This window comes from Xiphophorus maculatus, chromosome 1 (assembly GCF_002775205.1).
Source record: "Xiphophorus maculatus strain JP 163 A chromosome 1, X_maculatus-5.0-male, whole genome shotgun sequence".
NCBI classification, from domain to species: Eukaryota; Metazoa; Chordata; class Actinopteri; order Cyprinodontiformes; family Poeciliidae; genus Xiphophorus; species Xiphophorus maculatus.
This window is the reverse complement of record NC_036443.1, coordinates 28630824-28658596: the sequence shown is the minus strand read 5'-3', so window position 1 is coordinate 28658596 and position 27773 is coordinate 28630824. Positions and strand designations below refer to the sequence as shown.

Here is a 27773-nt window from a genome sequence, read left to right as displayed (position 1 = left end):
ATAAGAATAATTTATATTGTGAAATAAAAGTTATAACATGCAATCCATTCTTGAATTTCAAATTACAAATCAATGAAAAAGAATAATTTTTAAGATTATAGATATAAAAGGTCATAATTATGAGATGCTGTTTTATAATTTAGAGATTTAGTTACAATTGCACTTTTTAAAGATCCAGCTATGAAATAATTTTTATAATGATTAGTTGCAGTCATAGTTCTGGAATAAAAGGTTTTCACTTTCAAACTCAGAACTTTTAAAGTTGTCATAATGAAACAAAAAATGTATATTTCTGAGCTAAAAAGACAAAATAATGAGTTTTGATGTGATGCTTATGAAATCAAACTCATCACACTCATCATGAAATAATAAGTTTTTCTCTCTTTTATCTTAAAAAGGATTAAAAAAAAATATTTATCTCAAAACTTAAAGTAGCTTTGAGATAAAAGAAAAAGTAATAAAATTTTTACAAAGTTGGAGCTTGAATGTCAAAAATGAACTCATGATTTTAAGAATAATTTATAATTGTGAAATAAAAGTTTTAAGTTACAATTCATTTTTAAGATTCAAGCTACAAGTTTCAAAACTGAGAAAATTTAAAGTTTTTTACAGTTTCAAACTCATATTTAGGAGGTAAAATATAATTGTGATATACAATTTTATAATTATGAGATTAAAATTACAAGTTTCAAGTTACTGCAATTAAATGGTAGTTGTAATTATGGATTTTCAGTTTATAAGTAATAGCTTTTAAAGTTATTATAATGCAATTAAAAGGGTGTTGAGAAAGTGTTAGGTTACAAAGTTCTAGCAACGAGCTAAAAAGTCATAACTCTAAGTTTTAAAGACATATTTTATGACTCTAAAAAATAAGTTTTTGTGTCAGGAATGGTCTTCCATAGCAGACCTGCAGCCTAAAATAAGGTGATATTCAAAGTGGCCCCATGGATGAACAGAGGGTGTCGCATGCTGGCAGCCAGTTGCTGTTTAAAAATACTTCAAACTGTTTATACCAGACTGGATTCATCATGTCTGAGTAACATGGTAAAAACAGACCTTCCTGCTTTACTAAAGCAAAAACAAAGCTTAACATTGGCCTGGAAAAAATGGGTTCTGGTGACACACTTAACTCAGTTCTTCAAATAGCATTAAATTTCCCTGCACACTCACTTACAAAAACCACCAGAGGAAGAATCATGGGAGATTTTTTTTTCTTTATTTTAATGCAAATACTTTTAGGCTTTTTCCTTCATCAACAACAACACCATCAAACTTAAAGGCAGATCAGCTTCAGATACTTCTTCTCTGTAAGGCCCCGACCCCCCACACAAAGAAAGAGAAAATAAGTCTTTTCACCGTAAGACATGGAGTTAAGAATCATTCTGGTTTTTTAATCTAACTACAGTGAGGTAAATTAATTTAGGATTTGGTGTGGCTTAATTATTTTAGCTATAAATAAAAGGTAACAGCAGAATTCTGTATAAGATGAAAAGGCGCATTCCCAAAAAATGTACAAAAGTACAGAAAATCACCTCCTGCATACAAACATTTGGCTCTAAAGCTGAATGAAACACAGAGTTAGGATCTCAAGAGACATAGCGATCACTTTAAAACTCCTCCTGCTGCAGGAATAACAATCCACAGATTCAGCATCTTTCTTAAAATATACAGTGATTGCTTTGGACAAATCTGAATGAAGACATCATTCCCCTTAGCTAATTAGCAGTGCATGGCTCCACAGGAACAAACAGGACAAAAATGTCAGCAGGGACTCTCAAATATCCTTATTTCTTCTATTTTTTCCTTTCTTAATCTCTTTTTATCTTCTTTCTACACAAAAAAGCAGCAGAATAAAAACTCACACATACAGTAAACCCCTGTAAAAAGAGAACATATGTGTTAGATGACCGACACAAACACACAGCGCTTAACCCGCTGCAGGCGTCGAAAAACGCAGTTTTTCTTCACAGGGACGCTGCTGTGTTCGAGCAAATTCAAGGCAAACTGGAGTGAAAGTTCAGTCTGGATGAGTTTTCAACATTACTTCATGTCGAGGCAGCGTGTGATCTACTGATTCAGTGTTGTGAGGACCACTCGGTGTAAGGCAAATTAGCAGTAGGACAACCCATATTGCAAAATGACAGCAAACCTTGTGACACTCTGTGACAAAGTTGAATTCTGGAGGCCCACACAGCTCCAAGACTTGCTCTACCATCTAACCACCAACTTTAACAGAACAGTCATATTCAGACGTTTCCGCTCTTCATTGTCCTTCAGTTTTCCCCAAAGCTCTGCAGAAGAAGAGCTTCACAGAACCGACGAAGACGACTCCAGGAGGCTCCTGCCAGCCGCCAGTGGTGTCTCTGATCTCTGGTCCATGAGGTGGAGGAGCAGCGCCATCACAGTCCAACACCACCTGCGACCTGCAGCAGAAGAACGCAATTAAACTCAAAGAAGGAATTGTTCGTTGGTAACTAAGCAGATCAGAAACTGTTTCCAATACAAATGGAGCAAATCTTTCCATTAAATTAGAAATTAAATCCAAATCACACGTGAATAAGCTTGTTTACGTGATAAATCAATAAATATCGTGGCAGTGACAGATATAAACAGTTAGATGTGATTACATTCATAACTCAGCCATCATCTCAGCATCTATCAACAATCAGTGGAGACGTCTGCATCTTATTCAGGCGACAAGCTTCTCATACTTGGGAGAGGCTATGTATGCAACGTTTTGGGAAAACTGTACTCTGCGAATTTACTGAAGAGCTTTGCATTCAACACAATCTAAAGATGCACAACTTTTTATGAACTGTGCGTTGCTGTGAGAGCTCCGGTGGAAGCAGTTCCACATTGTCTGAAAAAAAATTAAACCAAACCATCTTCCTCCTTCTACTTCCTGTCGTCTTCTTCATCATTTTCGCCAGTAGTCACATGACTCGTGATGTGATAAAAGTGTTTCCATTGCAGTTTTGGGAAATACATCTATTTCGGTTGAAAAACTACATCATCCTAGTGCAAGAAACTTTTTATAGAAAAAAAATTTGCTTAATTATATGGTTAATGGAAACGCAGCTAGAAATTGGTATATAAAATATGCTGGGACAAGTATGGTGGCCAAAGGTCCTGCAGATGTTTTAGCATTTAATTGACTTGGAGATGCTTGTCAAGAATTGTTTTTTATGGACTAATGCAAACCACCGGATTATATTTTGTAATTGTCCATCAGGAGTTCCTCCATATATTATGGTGCAAGATGTATTGAGTTGTTAAGACCCCTAAAGCAGGGGTTTCCAAACTTTTTGATCTCATCCACTGGCCGCTTCCATATTTGGAACTAAATCGGATAATTATCCAAGAGTTTTCAAAGTGTCTGCAGTCTGAACGGTCATGTATCATCCACCTTTTACGTCAATGACGAGAAACATGCGTCGTAATTCTGCGCCAGAAGAAGCCAGATGTGGTCAGTCTGAATGTAAACAATGGCTGAAAATTATAATTCTGAAAATTGCAGACAGTATTGTTAGGAAATTACAATAAAACAGAGTAGAAATTGTAAATATTAAATGTTGTTATTAAATGTGTTCCAAACTAAATTTTTGCAGCATAATCATGGAGGATTTTGTCAATGAAAACACAACCTCTCCCTTAAGACTCACAGTTTAATCTGACATTAATTATATATATTCAGTCATTACCAAAATCCTATTTTTTAACCTAAATGTCTCCATGGAAACCAGGTTATGAATTACCTGATATGGTGGAAAACGTCTCATGACAAAATGTGAACGAAGAGTATGGCCAGGCCGATGTTTAGCAGGATCACCATACACACCATGATGGTGTTTGGGCCCTGGAAAGGAAGGAGAAGAGCAATGATCACAGTGTATCCACTGAACGCCATATTTACTCTCCAGTTTTCACATCATGTCTAATTACTGACTGGCTGATTAGGAATTACCAGAGTATGGTAGACGCAGTTGGTAAACAAATTCCTTAATAATTAACGTCAAGAGTTATCCATAAAATGCTACGTGTATACTTGCTGGTTTGGTTTTTGGAGATCTTATAAAGCTTTGAACAGAGTCAAATGACGCAGAGTTATGCTAAAATAAAGAATCCCTACAATTAATCCGGCACTGAATAGGAGGCAGTTTCTAAGTGCTTACAGATTGCAGAAAAAATACATCTGCTCAAAATGATTCCTAATCCTTATGAAAATGGCTGCATCATCAGGTCTAGCTGTGCACTTTGCTCATCAACTTTTTTTTGCATATTAAGTTAAGAAATAAAGTTAATACAAAACAAGATACGAAGAAGTTGCACAAAGATATATGATGAAATCGAAATGTGTTTTAAATGACCCCAAACTCCCCCAACTCAATGTTTACACTCGCACGGGAAAATGGCTGCAAACAGATGTGCAATTATACAAGCGCACATCTTTGAAAAGCAAAGGTGGAGCCTCCTGCACAACCAGCAAGAATGCAGCAAGAATGTTGGATGGTAAGTCAACAGCAAAATACTTTTCTTCTCCAGCAGCCATTGTACAGTGCATAAAGCGGTAAAACCAGCTGACCAAATGTGCTGGAACTCAGTTTGGGCTGCTAGTTAACGGGCTGGGCTTTGGTGGGGTTGCTAGGTAACGGTGCAATGCCTGCTGATTTGTGACATTACATTTGGAAAGCTTTTGAAACTGATAATTTTTCGGACACCAAAAAACTTTAACTTACTGCCAAAAAACAGCGGAGTGTTTTTAAAATCGCTTGAGCTGTTTTTAGAAGCTGTAGAGACCCAAATGGAAGTACAAAACATGCAAAATGTGAATATTGCATCACAGGTCCCTTTTATGTTGTGTATCTTCACCATCTCACCTCCAGATCTGAAGACTCTGCCATTTTTCTCGTCATCAGGCTTTTTACGAGTGGCTTGGCAATTATGGCTTTGGGTTCCGCCGGCTTTGAAACTGTTTTAGGTTCATGATTAGCAGCAGCTTTTGGAGGTGGAGCAGGACTCGGTTGTCGTTTTGGAGACGGAGACGGACTCGGTTGTCGTTTTGGAGACGGAGATGGACTCAGTTGTCGTTTTGGAGAGGGAGCAGGACTTGGTTGTCGCTTTGGAGGCGGAGCTGGACTCTGTTGCCGTTTTGGAGAGGGAGCAGGACTTGGTTGTCGTTTTGGAGGCGGAGCTGGACTCTGTTGCCGTTTTGGTAATGGTCTTGTCTCTGCTCTGCTGCCAGGCCTGCTTCCCTCCCTGGATGGCCTTTTCTTCTCAGAGGTGGACGGCGGCCGCTCGTGGACAGACGGAGCTCTTTCGGTTTTTACTTCAGGGGCTTTGGGTTCAGGGGTCACAGCTTTGGGAGGCACACTGGCAGATGGAAGAGGAGCTTCTTCTTCTTCTTCATCTGGAGAGATGAGGCTATTCATTTCTGGAGCGTCAGTGACTGGAGGGACATCTGCAGGTTTTACCTCAGAGTCAAATTTCTGAAGTGGTTTAATTTCCAAGTCAGAGCCCTGCTCGATCTTGTTACTCAGACGACTCGGGGAGCGTGATGGTTGACGACTGCTGGAAGCCGCTCCCTCCTCAGGTGCAGCCGAGGCAGGTGCAGCAGCTGACACTGAAGGAGTGGTGGCACGACTACCTGGTGCACTGCTGGGTTTAAGGCTACCCTTAGTGGAACTTCCTTTCATGGATTTATCTTCATTCCGGCCTTTTGGACCAAGGAGTTTGGGATCCTCCTTGTTGATTATGGCCGGACTCGGGGAGGGAGTTCGGGCCGGGGACGAGCCAGGCATGAGGCTGGCCAGTTCATTCAGAATCGGGCTCTCTGGTGGTGTGGGCAGGGGCTCTTCATCAGCTAGCAGAGGCTCCTCTTCTGCTAGCAGGGGCTCATGTATTTCAGTGTCAGGGTTCTCCTGGTCTTCCACAGCCTCCAGCAAAACCCTTTTCTTTAGATACTCAGGGCCTAAAAATTAAAAACAGTCAAACGTTTCAGTTCAATTTATCTACAAATAAAATCTGATCATATTCTTAAAATGAAGGGCAACTCCAGCTGATATCTATTACAGGTATGCAAACACCTTTTGAAATGTAGATTATTTTGCTTGCACATTACAACACTTTCCCATCCATCCTATATTCATGCACACCATACACCCCTAATTTTACTAACTGTCACACTTTATATAAATAATATGTATATTAACTTTTGGTTTTGTTAAATACATTTATATTTTAGAACTCCAATATAGGGTGTTTCTCTCTTTTTTTTGTGACCTTTGAGCCATGTCATAATTGGGGGCTCGTCCGGGATTTGAATCCAGGAGCTCTGAAGGTTAGGGCTTTGTCGACGGTATCTAGGTTTGAGTATGATACTGTGTAAAATTTACTGTGTATACTATCATTTAAAGTATTGCAGGTGTTAATTTAGGCATTAATTGATGTGACTATCCTAAACTCTAAAACGCATTCTCCTCTGAGCTTTCCTGTGTAACTTGTCTGTTCAGTAGCCACCTCCGATGTTTGTTTTTTGGTTATATCCCTGTGCTGAACATCCAGGCATTGTAACACTACTGACAACTAATCAACCCTATCAACTCTTAGTTGACTTAAGGACATTGCTTTCTTAATATACTACCAAATTGTCCTGTCATGTTGTAAAAAGTGTAGCCCTAAATCTTCTCCAGACAAATCAGTAAAATGGTCTAAAAACAAAATTATTTAAACTTTATGGGCAACAATGTAAGTTGCTGAAAGGAATTTAGACTGTTAAAAAATTTATTAAAGCAATGTTTCCTACTTTACTGACATCAACTCTCTTTATTTACACATTTGAGTTCAAAATCACTGAAAAGAACACGTCTTAAAGCCAAAAAGGTTTCCTCTGACCTTTGTAGTAGTTCATTTGCATTAAAATATGCATCCTTCTATTTTCAGAACTTGTAAGTAACATCAGAAGACTGGATACCTTTTTCTGTCTTTGTCTATTTGTGTCTTATTAAGCCTACTGCTGAAAGAGAAAAGCAGGGACCTCCGAAGTGGCTCTTTACTTTTGTGTCAATGTGTGTGTCAAAAAGCCTGTGCTGAAACTGATACAATCCCCAGGACTGAATAAGACCATCCTTTTTTTAGACATTCAGTTCTGCTCGCCTTGTGGGGAGCCTCAGCAGAGAGATTCAACAGCATACGCTCTGAGATCAGGAGGCAAAGTATGAAGCAAATTTTGCATGTCATAGACAGAGTACAGTATTTTTCAGACTATAAGGCACACATAAAATCCCTATATTTGCAAAAAAATCGGCAATGCGCCTTATATTCCAGTGCATCTTATGTATGAACAGTGTACTGTATGTTTTATTACGACTTTGGTAAGCAACGAAGCCACTCCCCTTGATTGTCGAAGCATAATCGCTGCTGGTCAGAAACCTCGTGGAGTCAGCTTTCTATGCTGTCTAGACAGACTTGTTTTGGGGCGGCGAACCACTTTTCCTGATACGTACGGTGCTTCAATCATCAATGAACAGCCAAGCAACAGCAATGAGGCTGAATCGGATGATGACGAGAGGGATCCGGGCTTGCCTGATGCCGCTATCGCCCAACTGTTAAATTCCGACACCGAAGACGAGCAATTTGATGGGTTCGTAGAAGATGAATAATTGAAAAAGTGAGTGTACTTTTTTGTGTGATATTAACAGTTATCGTTAATAATTTGAATAAAGTCTGACCTATCCGACTACCGTATTTTGTTTCGCTTTATGCGCCTTATAATCTGGTGCATCTTATATATGAAAATATATCCGTTCACTGATACTGCGCCTTATAATCCGGTGCCCCTTATATTCTGAAAAATACGGTAATATATATGCATCTCACAAAACTGCACCATCTTTGGTTACCAAAATGTTGATTTTGCACAAGGCTAAGAAAGTATTTAATAACTATATTATTGCTAAAAATTACGTTTGCACCAATTTTTCCTGAAGACGTTCTTTATTTATTATAACAAAATGTCTTCACCACCTTCAGTTAGCTTTACGATCTCAACCACCAAATATATGCATCAGTTATGAGCAAAAAGGACAATTAGAGTCAATCCATAAATAATAGTGAGAGGCAGTTTACGTGTCTGACATCTGCAATATAATATCTTGTCAAATATCAAATACCAGCAATGTCTAGTGATTGCAGTATTGCTCACTGATTTTAGAATTCAATAAATTGTGCAGTTCTAATGTTGTACTATTGTCATAATTAGAGCTGCACAATATTAGCCCAGAACAATATATTGAATTGTTGCTCTACTGTTAAAAATTAAATTAAAAAGCTAAACAGCTTAGTATTCATCTATTAATTGGCATTTTTTGTTAGACATGAATGGAGTAAGCATTTACTGCGATATTTTACTTTACTTTGATAAACCTAATAAAGTTAAGTGCATTCAGAAATCACTTAATTAGGAAGCAAAAAATACTAATCAGCGTGTATGTGTGCAACATTAGTAGAAACCCAAAATGCTTCCAGCTGAATCTACTGCAAGAAATGGTTCAAATGCACACATTTGAGGTTAGATGTGAAATTTCAAAAAATATTTTTTTTCTTTTCCTTGTATTTCACAAATATCTGTACAAAAGAAATCTGTACATTAAAAACAAAATGTGCATTGTTTGTATGCCAAAAAATCACCATTACAGGTGATTCTGATTACAAATAAGTTACACTAGACTCTATTTAGGGATATCAGAGTAAAGGGGGCTGGACAAAATTAATGCTCAGCACACCTTTCATGCTTCTACTGCATAAAGTTACATTGAATTCTTTAGTTGCTACATGACAAAATGCCTTTTTGCAAACCACAGTATGAGGCTTGTATTAAGACAAAACATAAAATCATATTATGCCGTTACTGAGGAGTTGCTGTCCACTGACCTGGCTGATAGAAAGAAGGCGACAGCTCTTTGGCAACCAGTCTGGCAATGCTGGACTCACTGTTGGAGGCCTGGGCGGCCTGTTCAGCGCCGTCTGACTTGCCCTTTGCATGGGATGTCCTGCAGTCAAGAGATGCAACACAAGTCGTGAATCACTGACAACAACAGTCCATCACACCTCCCTTTTTTAGACTGCGTCAACAGAATGCAATGTTGGCAAATTGTCATGTGTAACAGTACTATTTGTTATAATGAACATCATCAGTGCACACCATCGTTTGAGGTCATGAACCAAGAAGTTAATAAGATCTACAGTATATACATAAATCCGTATGGTTACAGCCAATCAGTTTACCCCCAGAGAAAAGGCAGCGGTGCATAAAAGATAAAGTCCAGATTATTGTAGAAAATGTTTAATTAACTTTCGACAATAAAGCAAAAAAGCAATTTTGATTAACTACACCCAAATACAGACATTCAAATTATGAAGCAATGAAGAAAATGTAAAACTATGTTTAAAACTTACAATGACAGTCTGCTTCAAAAGATACATTATCATTATCCATAGTTCTGGGATTAAATGAGAACTCAATAACTTTATGTTTTTACAAACTTTAGGTAACGTCAATATGATGTTTTAGATAAATGAAAATCACTAAAAATGTAACAACTAATGCATTAAAAACCAATAATGTCTTGTTATTGGTTTGAGGCTCAGAAAGACCACTGGTTATTGAAGTTCATCAGATCTTGAAATGGCAACACATCCTTAACCAGTGTCTGGTTACAAGTTAGAAACCCAGAAAGATCTGAAACATAAAGCAAGGCCCAGCAGAGGTTGACCTGGCATTCGTCAACCCCTCTGAATTACTTAATAAGATTGTTAGCAAGACTCTGTAGAACCTAAATGCACAAGGAAGTAATTCTGTAATTTGATTTAGATGTATTGTAATTCGGACACATTCAAAAGTTGCATGTTAAACTTAAACTCGAGAGTTGGAATTGACACTCATGCCTTAGACTTAATGAGTCCTTATTGTAAAATTCGAAAATTGATGTGAGACATGATCGTTTGGACCTTTGGAGATAAGTAAGGTACCACTGCTCAGACACTCATTGTTCTGACCCACAGAGACGGATGAGGTGTCGATGCCCACAGCCTTAGAGACGGATGAGGCGGGGACATTTGGATGCTTAGTATTGATGCATCCTTGCTTGGACACTCAGAGTCATTGACTATTGTTGCTTGGATCCTTGGCAAGTGATGAGGCATTGGCACTTAGACCATTGGAGTCATAATTTAGACACTCCAAGATTCATGATGCATCGATCCACAGAACCTTGGAGACAGATGAGGAGTTGGAACCCTTAAAGAGAGCATCATTGCTGGGAAGCTCTGAATCGTCATCAGGACTATCAATGATCTTTAAGGCGAAGATGCATCGACACTCATATCCTCAGTCAGACCGTGAAACACTGACAAGGTGCTGGCATTTCAGTTAAAGTTGCATGCTGGGTTGTGAAATTGTTTGGTTTCTATGTGCAAAATAAAATACACTTAGGATGTTTGGAAAAGTGTATTTAAAAAAATCATTGACTTGTTTAACAGCACTTGGCGAATAAAAAAAAAAAGTAAATTTCATAGGAGGGGGTGGGGGGCTAACAATTTTGACTTCAACTGTACATTGTGTTAAACTGAATCATCCAAAAACAAACAACAACTCATGATATTAGATCTTGAACTAACATTTCTGAATGGCCCGAAATTTCTAAATGTCTTAGAAATAATGAGGAAAACTTTCATGCGGCTGTAGATTGTATGTAAAGGTTCAAAGTTTTCCATCAACAATCTGGAGAGATATTTCTGTCTTTACGAACTGACAGACATCTCTGATAATCAATGCAGCTGCTGCTGCTGTTTGTCTCATAGTAACTGGGAGAATAACTGAATGTGATTAGTCTGAAGACACTTGGCATACTGTAACTTAATACCGATCTGAATATAGCTCCCCAGTCCAGTTATAAACCCAGTGGAGAAGGTGCTTCCCAGTGGAATAATTAGAAAGTCCACTGGTTGACTTAGGTGATCTCCACCTCTCTGAAAACCCTTTGTAACAAAACACATTTACACTGGCATGTGCAAATGAAATATAAACATGTTTTAGGTTGTGTTTATTGTCAGTCACTTTAGATCCCAGTAGCTCTTCCTGCTGTTTTTAAACAGGATTTCTTACAATTGTAATATCACATATTTTGATTTTAGTTAAAGCAAAAGCTTTAAATGGCCATAAATTACCTGTTTTTGCCTGACTACATCTTAATCAGCAGCTTATTTTTAGGCCACGTAATCAGGATTCTAGCATAATTAAAACATTTTTCTCTGGAGAATTGGTAGAGTTTGTTTGCTTGCTTTGAATATGGTCCAGTAATTTTCAGCAGAGTTGGGGTTGTTTTATTCCATAGGTTTGCTAACCTGCTTTAACCATTTCGAAAGCAATTTTGATGCAGTGAGAAAACTCAACTGGGTTCAAGTTTCAACCATTTGGATGCTTATTTGAGGTGAAGTTGAAGAATTTGAGGATTTTCCATCTGTCAGTGGTTGAAAGCTGTTTAGCTTTCAGTGGATAATGCATTATGCATTACGTTAGCATAATGCATATGCGAACATATGCACTATGTTAGCATATGTTGCTAACATAATGCAACATATGTTGCATTATGTTAGCAACATATGCTAACACCATCATTATTTATAGGCGGTAAAGTGTACATAAACCCTCACCTTCACTCCTCCAAACATTTTTTGTCAGCTAAATAGTTTTGAATTTAATAAAGCAGATTAACATTCATCTTTCACAATAACCACAACCTTGTTTAAGGTCATTGCACTCTGATTAAAAGCTGCAACAGTGCCAGGAAACCACCAATCCAGTCAACTAAACCTACTTCTGTATCGAGCAGTCATTGGGTCAGAGGCAGGATACACTCTGGGCCAATCACCAGACACACAGGACAAGCAACCAAGTGAACACACACACTTGCAATTTAGAGAGACAAACTAACCAGAGAGAACCAACGAATGCATTTGGAGAATATGCAAACTCCAAACAGAAAGACTCCAGGCTGGGATTCAAACTCAGGACTGTCTTGCTGGAAGGCGACAATGCTTCCAGGAAACCAACCAATGTGAATGAACACTACATTTTCTGTCAAAATCAGTGATCAAATAAAGAGCCTGAATTACAGCAGAATGCTGCTGAAAAAAAGACTTTAGTTACCAAAAATTGCAGATAACTTACATATACAGTTAGGTAGGTTGTGCAGTGCCTATAAAACATATTCATCACCTTGAGTTTTACTATTTTTATTGCTTTTAGAAATCAATCATGTTTAAAGAATCCTTTTTTGTTTGTTTTTTTGACAAAATAATTGTAAAAAAAAAACCCCCAAAAAACTTTAATATCAAAGTGAAAACTGATTTCTGCAAAAATAATGACAAATAAAAATATTTAACATGATGTCAACAAAAAGACTTTAGTGTCTCTGTGATGAGACAATTAACCAATACTGGTCCTTTACAGCTAAGGCTGGTTGTCTAGTGCCAATAAAACTGAATGTTTCACACTTTCTGTTGCTTTTATAAATAAATTGTGATCTAAAAAAAAGGGCTTTTTGACAAAATAATTACAAAAAAACAGTAAAACTGATTTCCACAAAATAATGATAAATACAATATTGCATAATTATTCTTTCCCTTTAAATTGACTGACCTAATTCAACAAAGGTCCAGCCAATTGGTGCTAGCAGAGTCACAATGATTGGATTGAAAATTATCTGAATCCAGTGGACTAGAACAGACAATATTTTGTTTAAACTGTAAAATTAATCGGTTCCACCTGCACAAAAACCAACGTTGTGAACTTTTCCCAGCTTAGAGTTTATATAAACTTGCTTCGATGTCGGTTAATTTCATGGCCGAATAGAGTCTTTAAAATTTATTTTCCAGATTGTGCAGCTACTCTGCCAAATATACTCACAATTATTGCTTTCAAGAACCCTTTATGCAAACATTTTAATATGAATATACTCAAGTGTCTGCGAAGAATGCCAACTGGAATTATAGATGAACAGGATAAAGTGTTAATGTGACTCTTAATTCAGCATGCTGACAGTTTTATTAAAGTAATTAAAATAGACTCATACATTTAAATTATGAAGAAAAACACAGTGGATTAAATCTGGCTGAATAAGTTTCTAGCAGTTGATTAATAAAAAGTTCTCAACTCAACATCAGTCTTTTAGTTTGATTCTTTGTGATCACAAAGCAGGAATCCTGTTTTGGTTTTCCTGATGACAGGAAAAGGCTGACATTTAAATTACAGGCTATAAAATCAAATCATTACATGACATTTTATATAAGTTAAAAGTAAAGGGGCATTTATGGAGTAATGCAGTCTACTACGTGTTAGTAAGTTCTTTGAATGCACATGCGCTTCTTTTACACATGCAAAAATACATGAACACTCATCAATGTTCCTGATGGGAGGGAACTTAGCTCCAAGTTTCCAAAAATGTGAGCATGTTTGTGAGAGCAGCTGTCTGAATTTTAGAGGTCAGTATGAGTAGAAAAGTATGAGATAAATTCAATACATTTATCATTTAAAGACTCCATAAAGTCTTATTTAAATGTGAGCGAACAGCGTTGGCACAGAAGGGCGTTACTTGATGAGCTGAACTATTTTAAATCTTCAGTTGCTTGAAGTCTGAATATTGGACAGATGTACAAACACCGGTTCGCACACATTTAGCGTGCGCAAATAGTTTTGTGAATTCACCCCTTTGGATCTTATTTACAGTAATCATACAGTACTTTACATTTGAAGTGACTTGCCCAAAGGCACATTTGCTCTTTGAAGGCTTTCTTTTCAACATATGGCGATGTGATCTAGCAGGTATCATGCTTTTTGATGCTGAGATGGTAAGAGATCTCAGATGCTTAATGCACACGGCAAAAAAAAACAGAATCTTAGCAAGTATTTTTGTTTCGTTTCTAGAGCTATTGTTTAAGTTTTGTCTTATTACAAAAGCACAAACATATGAGTAACTTTGTAGCAAAATACAAGACCTTGTTTTAGGCCAACAATTCTTGAATATTGATCAAAAATATAAGTTCCTATGCCAGGTTTGTTCACTTTTCTCAAAAATGCCTTGTTGTAAGTGAAATAATCTGCAAGTCTGTATTACGAAACAAGCTCCTATATCTTGCTGCAAATTTACTTAGTTTAGTTTAGTTAGTTTAGTTTTATTTCAAGTGTACTAATATATATTTCAGTAGAAATTAGACCAAAAATACTTTGTAATGTTTGGTATTTTTGCACCAAACATTAGTGAAAATAACTAAGATTTTTGGTCAGGAAACAACAAAAGTCTTTTTTCTGTTTTTACTTTCTGCAGCAGTTATCCTGTCTGAAAACCAGCTGATGGTGTCAGATATTTTCTCAATCTCTGGCCTGTGCTGTTAGATTTTTCTGGATGCTACTGTTCAGCTGCGCTGCAAAAACACATAGTCTTACCAAGTCTAGTGCAAATATCTTAGTACACTTGAAATGAGACAAAACTTACTTACGAGTAACTTTTCAGTAAGATATAGAAGCTTGTTTTGAGTCAATAGTCCCTAATTTTTATGAAAATTTTACTTGTTAGTTAGTTTTGTCTTATTACCAGATAATTGCAATGAAACTAGCTTGGTAAGTTTTTGTGTTTTTGCAGTGTACAATGTGGGAAAATAAAGATTTACTGTCAGGAAAGAACAAAAGTTAATTTTGCTTTGTCTTTTTTTCTGTTCTTCCTTTCAGCAGCAGCCGTCCTATAATAAAACCAGCTGGTGGCGACAGATATTTTCTCAAACTGGCGCTAGAGCTTTCTGGATGCTACCGTTCAGCTGCACTGCAAAAAGTTTCTATCTTAGTACACTTGAAATGAGACAAAACTAACTCACAAGTAACTTTTCAGCAAGATATATAAGCTTTGTTTTAAGTCAATAATCCCTAATATTGATGAAAAAGTTACTTGTAAGTTACTTTTGTCTTATTTCAAGATATTTGCAATTGAAACTAGACCAAAATACTTGGTAAGATTTGGTGTTTTTGCAGTTTGTGTGAAGTGAAGTTAAATTCATTTACTAAAATGAGCTTTCAGCTAGTTACTTTTTCCTCCTCAACAATAGCTATAATTTCCATGTTGAACATTGTTTACAAATGACGACTGCGCAAACAGCTTGTATCAGCAGAACAGCGCGTAATCCAAGCTCGACTACTAAAGCAAGGTGCGGTACATGTATATGCCACCCCTTTATACCGAAGCACTTGCTTATGAGCTGTGCCATATTTTTATCTGCAGAACCATTTGACACCACTGCTGACGCAAGGCGAGCCGGGTCTTTAACTGTCGCCGCCTTGCAGAGCAGCCGAGGCTCTCAGAGGCGGACACACAGATCAGACCGTCGACAGCAGGTCCCAATCAATAGAGAGGAACTCTGAGCAAGCGTGCAAACAAAAAGAAGAGTCACTGCGCTTCTACACAGAAAAAACAAACGTGTGTGTCTGTGTGCAGGCACGGAAGATGGGGTCAGACAGCAGCGGGGGAAGGGGGATAATCAGCTGTTGCATTCCCTTGCGATTGTGATACAGCAAGAGTGTGCCTGTCCATATTTAGTCAGAGGCCCGTCTGTGACCGCGCGGCCTCGGTGTGCGTCATTTGCACCCTGTCATGGCACCCAGGCCCATCTGCCAGCCCCAAGCAACAAAAAAAAAGAGAGAGAGAACAATGTCCAAAGAGTGTCTGAATACCAGCAAACACTTTAACCAACTGGATCTGAAGAGGTCCGGTGTGGCATCCCATGAACCGCGCTGCTGCTTGTATTTTTAAACCCTCCACTTCTCTGCCAAAGGATCATAGCAAGAGAAAACCGCTGCCAGGAACAGATGTGTCATCTCTCCACTGCTTATATAATAAAGCTTAATGCTCATTGCTGCTCACCACTTAGTAACTGTGGTAACAGAAGTACTGTGATATACCGCTGCTTCCCAAAACGTTCACACCGCCGCAGTAAAGAATTAGTTTTACGGGAGGAAATTTAAGTTAAAGTTTGTTGCGTTGTTCTAAAAGTAAATGCAAGAAATTCGTATAAAGAAAAAATCCTATCAAGGATATAATTTAATTATGTATTCCATTTTTACTTATTAGTTAAAATTCTTCAGTTTCACATTGAAGCAATAACAGAGTTTCACCAAAGTTGGAATTTGACATAGGAAACTGGGAGCTTTACCGCCAAAATCCAATATGGCTGCCTTACATCTAAAACATAAGACAAAAAACAGCAACTTTTTGTTTTGTGATCTTATGTCTTTAAATTTTTCACATTGTCTTTTAATGAATGTAATGCTTGTATTGCTAATAGTAGTTAGCCTGGTCCATGTTAACTTCTAAAGTCGAATCAAAATCGGGTTTTATTTCATTTTCAAACGATTCACTAAATCAGTATCATGTTGTTGTCATGCCATAAAACATTGAAGATATGGAGGGCATTTAATCTTGTTGTGTTGTTTATTCGTTTTCAACTGTCATTTTCTAACAACACATCATCCCCCTGGCAACCGTTACTATAGCAACAGTGAATGTCCCAAATACAGAACGAGCTTTCCATCTTCAGATTAAAAGTACATAAAGAAAAACAAACTTTAAGCTGTTTTGAAAGTATGAAAAATACTACAGCATGTTTTGTACTTAAAGAAAGAGAATTTTTCTAAAGTAAATTTCTATATGTTGCTGAAAAGTTACTTGTAAGTTAGTTTTGTCTTAATTAAAGTGTACTGAGATATTTGCACAATGAACTATAGACAAAAGTACTTGGTTAGATTTTGTGTTTTCACATGTGTAATCTGAATTAATAAAACCAGGAAATAACCTTCCTTTTAAGCTATGAGGTTAATATCTACTATTATTGAATGAGAAGCGACAAACCATTTCTATTCCTAACTGGTGCAATCTGGAGATTATCCAATTCCTTTAAGATATGACCAAAGACAGATAGCCAAATCAGTGAATCTGTTATTAATGCATGCATTTGATTAAATCTGTCCATTATTTTCCAGCAGTTTGAACATTGCTGGTTGTTTCCGAAGCCCACTGAGATATTCCGAACTCAGGCCTGCATAAATCCTCATGTGCATGCTGTAGGTGCGCCCAACACACAGAGAAAAATAATAACTCATATTTAGTGGCTATCTGTGCAGTGCGATATTTAGATTTGTGTCTGCAGAAAGTCTGCAGAGCATCAGCGAAGTGTCCGCCTGCTGTAAACACTGAGCTTACTTTGGGTTCTGAAAATGAATGTGGACAGAAATACCAACACCTTGTACGGTCAAAGACAAACTGCATGTTGAACCAAACATCACCCTGATTTGTGACCTGGGATTTATATTTGGGAAGAGGTGCAATTAAATGTAACAACCACTCCAGTGGATATTTAAAGTTTATTCTGTTCCATTAAAACAACATCAGGTATAAAATAATGAAACCAAAAGCTACACACTGATGTAAATAATGAAAAGTTTACTACCTTATGTATTTATGTACTGATCAATTTTTAATTACAGAAGCAGTACTGATGGGCGCTCGATCAGGAGTCCATGCCCAGATCTGACCTATGTGAACGGTAAACTGATCAAGTGAAAACACCCTGGCATTTCTTCAACCACAAGAGATTTAAAAGTCACCATAAAATGCCAGAGTACATTTTGAATCTGGGTTTGGTTTGTTGTTTAACCAAACGACTCCAATGAGTTGTTTTAAAAAGAGAGAAATAACCACAACAGTTTTCCTCCAGTTAATTATAGTAAATAAGTGACTTGTTGCATAATGCGCCTAAATATCCATATATTTTCAAATGCATCGTCTTGGCAACCGCTAATTCTCTAAAATTCACCCACCATCACTTCAACTCAGAGCATTTAGGAAAATACCCAAAACTGTTGAACTTTCTCCACATTTATTAACGGAAACGTCGATGTATTCATCAGAATTTTATGGAATGGATCTAAATAAGTAATTTTAAAAATATGGTTATTGATAAATATTTAATCAATATGCAATCAAACAAATGAATGTACCATGAAATAAAAACTAAATAAATATTTTTATTTGGTGTGCTCATTTTTTTCAATCACAGTTTAACTTATTTATTTATTTATTTACTTAGTATTTTTATTTCAATATTCATGTATTTATTTCAGGATTGTTTTATGTGTTTTTTTAATTATTTATTTCATAATAATGATTTATTTGTTAACACTTTTGTTTTGCAAAGCTAATTTACATATTTCCCACTACAGAGAAAACTAGGCCCTCTCATTTAAATATAAGATGAAATAAAAAAAATTATATCAATTAGTCACATGATAAATAAAAACAAGCTCAATGTTTCTCCTTTTTCTCTCTTTAAACCAAAAACTGGATGATAAAAGTCTTCAGTCTGGTGCTTTGGTCCCAACTATTGCAATTTTTGAAGGATAGTTTTATTTACAGAGACTTTTTAATTCATTTTATTTGATGTTGTTTATTTATTTTTGATATTTAAAATGTCTTCCATTTCCACTGTTAAATGTTCATTAGAATTTAAAGCTGCATAATTATGCCATTACCATTATATTAATTGAAAAAGGTCTCACAACAACAACATTATGATTTATCGCAATACCTTCTGGAACAATTTATCATCCAGCAAATTGTTTTTATCGTAACTGGCCCGCTAATTTCTCCATGAAGAAAATACAAACGTAAATGTACCCAGAAGGCCTGAGGACTGAAAATAGACAGCTTACATGACCGGCGGTTTGGATGAAAGAAGCCAGTATCCTCACAGAAACCCCTTTAGACATGCTCACTCTCTGATGTACAAACACCAAGTTTTATGTTCTTCTGTTTTGCAACTGGCAGCATCACTACCAGAATGACACGAGTCGGACCTCGTTTTGTTACATTACTGAGTCCTAATACCTGTCAGCTAAAGAAATAAATATCAAGATTCAGAGCAAAGCTGTTGCAATGAGCAATAAATCGCATTATAAATGAAAAAGAACTTGATCATTTCCATTTGAATGCTTTGTTTTTCTTTTGTTTCAAATAGAGACTGGAGGACAAATGGCTTCACTCCGGTCCATCGGTCTCCACTGACACAAAGGAATTCTTTCATCAGTTACTTACATGGTTTTGAAGCATGACAGTCCCATTAGGAGTAGCAAGCCAACAAAAAAAATGCTAGTTGAGTTATTTAAATTGAGTGTTTTTGTTTCTAGTTTGCACTATTTGTTTACAAAAGCTCTAACTGGCAGTTTTGCCTGTGTTCACTGTCTGAAACCAATAAATAGTACATTTTGAAGGACAATTTTATTTAATATAATCTGTTTTATTTAGGTTTTGGTTCTGTGTGTTTTTTCCAATTTGTTTATTGGTTTTGGTTGTTTTTTTTATTATTACTATTATTATTTATTTTGGATAATTAAAATGTTTTCCAGTTCCAGTGACCTACTATGCTTCCTTTAACAGGTTGGATAGGTCTATGGGATGTACAAAACATCTTCCTTGCATTTCTTTTTTACACAAAATCATAAAATAACCAGATTTCAGTGTTCTCAGTTCTGCCTATTTTAGGGCCTCTGGTCCCTTTAAATCCTAATAAGATGCATGGCGTGCTAATAAGCACGGCGTGACCTCCAAAATGTGTGAGCCATTTTCACTCACACATGAAAATGGCTGCAAACAGATGTGCAATTATACAACCATACATCTTTGAAAAGCAGAAGTGGAGCCTCCTGCACAACCAACAAGAATACAGCAAGTGGAAACTTGTCTATTCCAGCAGCCATTGTACAAGAATAAAACCAGGTGACCAAACGTGCTGGTGCTCTGCTTGAGTTGCTAGGTGATGCACTGGGGTTGCTAGGTAACGGTGCAGCCCACGTCAATGGCTGCTTGACATTCAGTAGGTTTTTGAAACGACTAACTTTCTGCTGCTTTAAGAGTTCTTTAAAAGTTAAAGTTTATTAATAATATTATTGTTTATCGTAGCCATTTTTTGGGACAATTTATTGTCCTGCAAAATTACTTATAGTGACAAGCCCACCCAGAAGTCAGTGGCTGGTTTTTCTGAAGATATTTTCAAAATCCTCAAAATGCCTCTCAAACCATTTAGCTGAATAAATGAATAGCAATCCTTTTTGGACTCATAATACAAGAACAAAAACTACGTTGACATAAAGTGGACCAGAAACATGTATTTCCTTACCTAGAAGCAGCGATCTCTGCTTTCTGTTTGGCGATGGCTGCCGCCCTCTGCGCTCCCTCAACCGCCCGCTCCACCTTCTGCTTGATCTTGGTTCCCTTGAGCTGGATCACCCTCTTCTTCATGGCCTTCACCAGCATGTTGTTCATGTACTTGCCCTCCTCCTTCCCTCCCTCGGCAAACGTGGTGCAGCCATACCCGTGTCTCTGGTTGTTGAGCCACTCGCCCTCGTACTTCAGGCCGCTGGATCTCTCGCTTATCCCGTATCCTGAGCGCTTGTCGTTCTTCCACTCGCCCATGTAAACCTCTGTGGTGGTGGCGTCAATGTCAGCCTCCACCGGGGGGAAATCCTCCGCTCCGGCCAGGCTCTCATCCCCACTGATGGTGGAGTTTGTGTCGCTGGCGTTGGAACTCAGAGCGGACTCTGTCCTCAGGAAGCTGATCTTGCTCTTCTGGCTGGACAGCGATGTGCTTGACTCGGATTTCTTCAGCTTACCCAGCAGGGAGCCTCTTCGGAACAGGCCCTTCTTCTTGGGCTTCACAGCCTCCGGATCCACCTGGAGGGTGAGAGCAAAGCCTCCGCGGGATGGTCCCAGCTGGGTAGGGGTGGCGACAGGCGTCTCTTCTCCCGAAGCATTGGTGGTGGTGATGACCGGGACATCCTGCTGTAGAACGGTGCCGTTGCTGTGCTCACTGCGAAGTGAAGTTAATGAAGTACGAAGAGGGGAACGCACGACTGCTGCCATGCCATAGGGTACGCTTTGCCGAACACCGTAGCCATGGCGCATCCCACCAGTGAACTGACCCTGGTAGGTACCTGAAAATGAACCAAAGCATGTAAGATACTTGGAATCTGCTCTATTAAGCAAAAATATTCCTCAGTCTAGGACAATATGGTAGTACTTATAGGAAAATTTCCATTCCTGTGCTTTAAGTGGCAAGAGAAAGGAGTTCAGAGGTTAGAGAATATGTTTAGGGAAGGTACATTCATGCCAAAATCATTCTACAATAATGAAATTTTACTCTGCTCAGTTATGCTTATTTTTTAGCTCTTTTCAGAATGAGATGTTTTAGGGCATCTTGTAATAGAAGGTTTAAACTCGCACATGAAAATGGCTGAAAACAGAAACAGAATTATACAACAATATATCTTTGAAATGCAAAAGTGGAGCCTCCTGCACAACCAACAAGATTGCACCATGTGGTTTCTAAATGGTAAGTCAACAACAAAGCACATGTCTTTTCCAGCAGACATTGTACAGCAGTTAAACCAGCTGACCAAATGTGCTGGAGCACCGCTTGGGTTGCTAGGTAACAGGCTGGTCTTTGCTGGGGGGCAGTGCCTGCTGATTTGTGACGTTATATTCCAGAGGTTTTGGAAACGGGTCATTTTCCAGACACAACAAAACATGAACTTATTACCAAAAACTGGGGGGTGGTTTTCTGAAGCATTTGAAACCCAAATGGACAAAAAGATTTAAAATTTTGAAATTTGCATAATAGAAGCTTTCAATATAACAGACAAGGGGTATTTGAAATTGAATTTGAAATCTGAACTTGATACAGAAAGAGAATATGATCAGGGACTTCTTGCACTTAATGCATTGTAAGATGCATTAAATTTGATTAGATTTAATGCATTTAATTTAAGCATTAAATGCTTTAATTGTAAGCATTTAATAATTACAACTAGCATTGTAAACTTCCAGCAAACAATATTTGCTAATTGTAAACAATGTTTACAATTGTAAACAATTGAATATTTGGCCTGATCCTTGAAGACCAGAGATCCAGAGTCTTAAGAGTCATGAATTTTTTATTATCTTTGCAGGGTGAGTCTTTACACCGACGACCAACACTCGACAGCGATAGCTGAAACACTGAATGGCAGTGATCTATTTTAAAACAAACTGGAGGGGAAAGGTCGGATAGAGTCCCAACCATGCTATGCATGTGTTGAACATTTTTGGTTCGTTTTATATAGATGTGTAATAAATGGACTGAATATATATAACACTTTTCTAGTCATACTGACAACTCAAAGTACTTCACACTAGAACCACATTCACCTAATCAAACTTAGAAATGTGCAGATATTTATACACCAAAACACACATCAGTAGAAAACTTGGGGTTAAGTGACTTGCCTAAGGGACTCATTAACATGTAGGAGGAAGCTGGAATATTTGAAAAATATTTGTTCAATATATTTTCCACAAATTAATTTGATCACAAATTAATTTGTATTGTTAGCATGTTAGCATGCTCTATCTGGGAGCATGCACAGAGGTGCTAATTTTTGTGACAGCTAAGTTAGCATAGTTGGCTTTTCTTACGAGTGAGTTAATGTTTCTAGACCAAAACAAGAAGCACATTTAATTAACTTAGTGGTTTGATTAAAGGTTATGAAAAGTTAGCTCTGCCAAACTAGTGAAATCTAACTTAGCAAAGTTAGCTTTCCTTAGATTTGCTTAATTTTTCTATAACAAAACAAGAATCAAATTTAATTGACTTTAGTTAACTTTTATTAATATCTGTCACCAAAATTATTACAATTAATATTTCCTAAGGGTTATAAAATGTTAGCTCTGTCCAGCTGGTCAAAGCTAAATTACCAAAGTTAGCTTTATTCAAGGCTGACATAGTTGCTAAATTTAGCTGTTCCTAAAGCAGGAAGTACATTTCTGATACCAAAACATCTACAAATAATCATTTTACTCATTAATTACCCAAATGACAAGTTAGCAACCAGATTTTACTCAAGTTATAACTGTTGAGTGTGGATCCTAGAGATAGCTAGTCCTGTGCCGGTAAGGCCAAAAGGTCACTGAGCGCCTGTGCTATTAATAAATCCTGAGATCTGGTGCCGTCACATCCCCCACCACAGCTTCCAGTGGACGAGGCTGGAAACCTGATGAGTCAGGGAAATGCTTTCATTGTACCAGCAGGGTCAATATGTTTTTATCTTGCTTTATCCAACAAGGTCAAAGCTATTACTTGGCTAGAATATTTTTAATTTTAAGCATGCACATGTCTATTAGCCGTGTTCATAAAGAAAACAGTTATTGTGAAGGTGTTATAAATATAAACTTTTGGGAAAGTATTCATTGTTTAACTTCATGCCGTTATTCATTAGTTAATGTGGATTTCTGAAGGGAAATGTGAACTTAGTAATGATAACACATTTTCCATGTATTTACCTTCACCAGTTCAAAATAAACAATGTGATGCAAAATAAGACGCCATATTGACCTGCACAGCAGCAGGACTGCATTATTTTGCTTATCCATCATAAGCTATCTTTGTTTCTATATTTTTTAAAAATAGAATATCTATTTCGTCTTGCTCTTGATGTCTTTATAGTAATGAATGAAAACATTTTGTGAGGTTGACTCCCAACATGCTCAGATTTCTGCTTGACTGACAGCAGCAGGGTGGTGTTTTCTTCCGGTTACACTCACTTCATAAAACGTCAGGAGATCATTGGCAATGGACTCGTTCTTACACACTCACTTCCTTTCACGTTTCTAGAAAGAATATTTGTGCAATTAAATAATAAATATAATTTGGCTGCTGATTTGATCTGATCTGAATGATATTCATCTTTGGTAAAGAAACAAATCAAAATTTAAAGCAAAACATCATCAAAACCTCTGTAGTGAGAAACAAGAGTGGTGCATTTTCCTACACTAGAATGAAGAGTGAAGGTAAACGATTTTGTTTCTGCAGAAACGAGGCAGTGGAAAGAGTAGTTTCCTCATAATCTGAAGGTTATGGGCTTGATTCTGACTGTCACATGTTGATACAAACTCACAAATTAATGCCTAAGTTGACAACTACTGGATATGTTTGAATGTCTGTAAGAGTGACTCTGGTTTAAAAGTTCTTTAAGAAACTGTTCAGATCATCATTTACAAAGTGAACCTAATCATTGATCTGTTAAAATTGTTACTAATTTATTGCAAATTAGTGTAAAATACCTCTTACATGATGCATATGAGTAGGACAGTAATAGTGAGGAACTTTCTGTAATTTTAAGTTGTAACATATGGTTTTACTCACTGTATGCCGTGAGTAAAACCATTACAACATCATCATATTTAGACAAAAATATAAAACAAAAATGTTTCATTTAATTGCTTTTATTTTTACAGAAAAGCAACAGTTAGTCCTGCTACTATTAAATTATATAACACTGACTAGTGTTATTATGATAATGTTATTGATAATCTTTTATTGTTTATTTGATAAACTTGTGCACAAATAAAAACTAAAGAACTGCTAAATTTGGTAGTTATTTCTAACTTTTATAAATTGTCATTTTGCCTTTATAGAAGAGCAGGAGAAGCTACTATAATCTGGTTAATTATCTGGGCTTTCTAATTATAACTTCTGTACAAATAAACTTTCCTTTGAGGTATTATTTATCTATATGTGTTTTCTGTGACCAGACATATTTCTTTTCTGTGAACAAGAAAAACATTACAGAAGTCTTGGTGCAGCCAGCTGACCGGCAGTGTGCAGTGAAACCTGGGAGATTAACATTGCAGTTCTAGTTTGTACAATGTCAGCTTGTTAAACAATATGAAAAAAAGGTTTTGGTTTTGAAACTGTAACAGTTTTCAAATTGGAGTATACTTTGATACTAAACACGTCTGCCTTACTTTAAAATCTTAAATTAAATATTACTTTTGCACACCTACTTTTTTCTTAAAACATTTTTAAAGAGTCAGTAGGGTTGTAAAGCCTTGGTCTTATGTAATTTAGTATTAGACCTCATGATAGACACAAGGCAAAATACATATATGTGATATTCCAACACCAAGATCGACTGTAGAACAGGAAAATGAAATAATGTGAAATAATTGTCACTTTGGTACCAGGTCCGGTAGGAAAACCCAGACTTCAATCTCTCCAACCACTGGTACGCTCCAGCTCATTCCAGGTGACACCAAACTGTTTCCGGGCCAGAACGCTACGTCATTCCTGCTGTGGGTTCTGGTTCTTTACCACATTTATCCATTTTTTTTAGTGAATTCTATAAATTATCACATAGTTATAAATAAACATAACTATCCAGAGTATGTATTTCCAATTTTATTCAAATTATTCTGTTAATAAATATTAATTAAGGACTTATGTACTTATTGATTTGTGTCACTTTAGGCCTTCCATATATTTTGGACTGAGACACTTTAAGGGATATTTCATGACTTTCACCTCCATCTGCGTATGTTTCTGTCCTGAAACCTGCTCTTGTTCAAAGTAATCTATTAATAAATATTAATTATGGAGTTACTTGCATATAAACCTATTTAGGGACTTCTGGAAACTTTTAAGGTATAGTTCATGATTCTCGCCTCCATCTCTGTATGTTTTCGTGCCTTATCTACCCTGACGCCTGTTATTCTTATTCAAAGTTTTCTTTTAATAAAGGGATCATTTACTTATTGAATTATGTCATTACATTTACTGTACATTTAGGGACTGATGGACACTTTTATGCTTATTTCATCACTCTCACCTGTATCTATGTATTTTTCTGTCCCGTATCTATCAGTTATTCTTATTCCAACTATTTTATTAAGAACTATTAATTCAGGACTTATTTATTTAAGTCACTTCAGGCCTTCCGTACATTTAAGAACTTCAGAAAACTTTTAAGTCTTATTTTATGACTCTCACCTCCATCTGCGTATGTTTCCGTCCCGTATCCATCCTGAAGGCCGTTGTTCCAGGTTCCTTCGTACTTGGCTCCGCTGCCCACGCTGACCCGGACCCCGTACCTCCCTTTGAAGCCGTGAGTCCATTCCCCTCGGTAAATCCAGTGTCCTTTGGTTTCCACTCCCAGTCCGTGGCGCTTACCCTGCGACCAGTAGCCTTCGTAGGTGTTCCCGCTGGGCCAGGTGTAGACCCCGACCACCTCGAAGCCGTAGTTCCAGGAGCCCGAGTACTCGCCCTGGCCTTTGGGTCCGGTGCAGATGCCGTGGCCGTGGGCTTTGCCCCCCTCCCAGCCTCCGCAGTAAGCCCCGCCATCATCAAACTCGAAGCGACCTCCACTCATCCCGAAGCGCAAATTGAGAACTGAAAGACGGTTCTGGGTTTTCCGTTTCCTTTTACCTGTCCGAAGTTCCTGACGTGGATTTCACCTGACATGCAGCTGAGAGATGAACTTTATTGGGTTTCTTCTGTTGCGATCTCCATTTGAGTACTTGTTATTCTAAATCAAGCATCGTTCCGGAAACAACTCATTTTTTTGTGTTGCGGATTTATTAGAGCGAATTGCCAATAAAATGTGGAAGTGCGTGTTGAAAAGCCAGAGATCTTACATGGCTTCCTCAGGTGGCATTTCCCCCCCTGTCCCTGCCACCCAGCTGCCTCCTGACAGCCGCCGCGGTTGGACACACTTCAGCAAACCTAACAAGGCGACCAATCCACAAACACACACACCCTTCCTAAAATACAACCCAATCCTTAACTCCGCTGCCTGCAAGGAGCAATGCCAGAGTCTTGCCCCTTCGGGACTGAAGTAGCTGCATGCCTTTCAGGTCTCTGCTGTCCAACTCCACACTTTTTAAACACCATTTTTACGCAGGTAGAAAAGTTGAGCACAAAGATCTGCACATAAATCCAACCATGCGTTCTTCTATAATTATTTTTAATCAAGTCAAGTGGGATTTTAATGATAAGACACGTTTATTCTGTGGTACCGGAATTGTTTTTGCGCTTTAAAATGCACTAATTACTATTTTTGATCTCTAAGTTGCATTAAAATCAATGTAACATTATAGTAGCATTGTTTGACATCCGTGTTTTCTAGAATTTTCGTTAAAAAAAAAACTTATTATAAGTTAATTTCGCCCCCTGCTGGATCTTTAAGAAACTACAGTAAAAGTACTGATAAACTCTCTCAATCTGAATGCTGTGCCTAATTTTTTGGCGCCATTTATTTAAAAATATTTCATAAGTTATTGATTTAACTCTTGCTTTCAGTCATAAAGGATAGCAATATTTCATAAGTTAGTGATTTAACTTTCAGTCATAAAAAGTGTATTATTGTGTGTTATTTATTTTAAAACATAATCTAAGTCAAATTGAAAAAGCGGTCTGTTTTAATATATATTCAAAGACATTTAGGGAACTAATTATCAGTAATTTCTTATTAATTAACAGCTGTGTGTTGACAGACAACAGCAATGATTGTGGTGAAAACCTTTCGTAGCGTTCAGAGCATTTAGGTAAGTTAAAAAGTTCTGAAGAAAAAACAATGAACTGTAGTTGCAGTTTAAAGAAAAAAAGTTTTACTAAGGAATAAGTGATGTTAATAATCAATAATTATGTTATGTGGTTGTTTTGCACTAAGGCATGTTTTTATAAAAAGGAAATGTACTGTGGAAAATCAGAAAGAAATTCAGATTTGGAGAGAGGTGGGAACAACAATTACTAAACTGGTGCAAAAATCCCAGTTACTTTTGAACCATAACAAACGGGAAATAACCAACATA

The 27773-nt window shown here is 37.2% G+C and overlaps 1 protein-coding gene across 1 annotated transcript; it reads right to left on the bottom strand.

The window, feature by feature from the left end:
- Positions 1–1199: 1199 nt before the first annotated feature.
- On the bottom strand, positions 1200–26658 carry jph2 (junctophilin 2). Its single transcript, XM_023339348.1, has 6 exons — positions 25954–26658; positions 20272–21085; positions 8929–9047; positions 4878–5968; positions 3756–3856; positions 1200–2423 (listed from the first exon to the last, which is right to left on the bottom strand). The coding sequence occupies exons 1-5, from the start codon at positions 26330–26332 to the stop codon at positions 3776–3778; spliced, it is 2484 nt and encodes an 827-aa protein (XP_023195116.1). The 5' UTR covers positions 26333–26658; the 3' UTR covers positions 1200–2423; positions 3756–3775.
- Positions 26659–27773: the final 1115 nt, after the last annotated feature.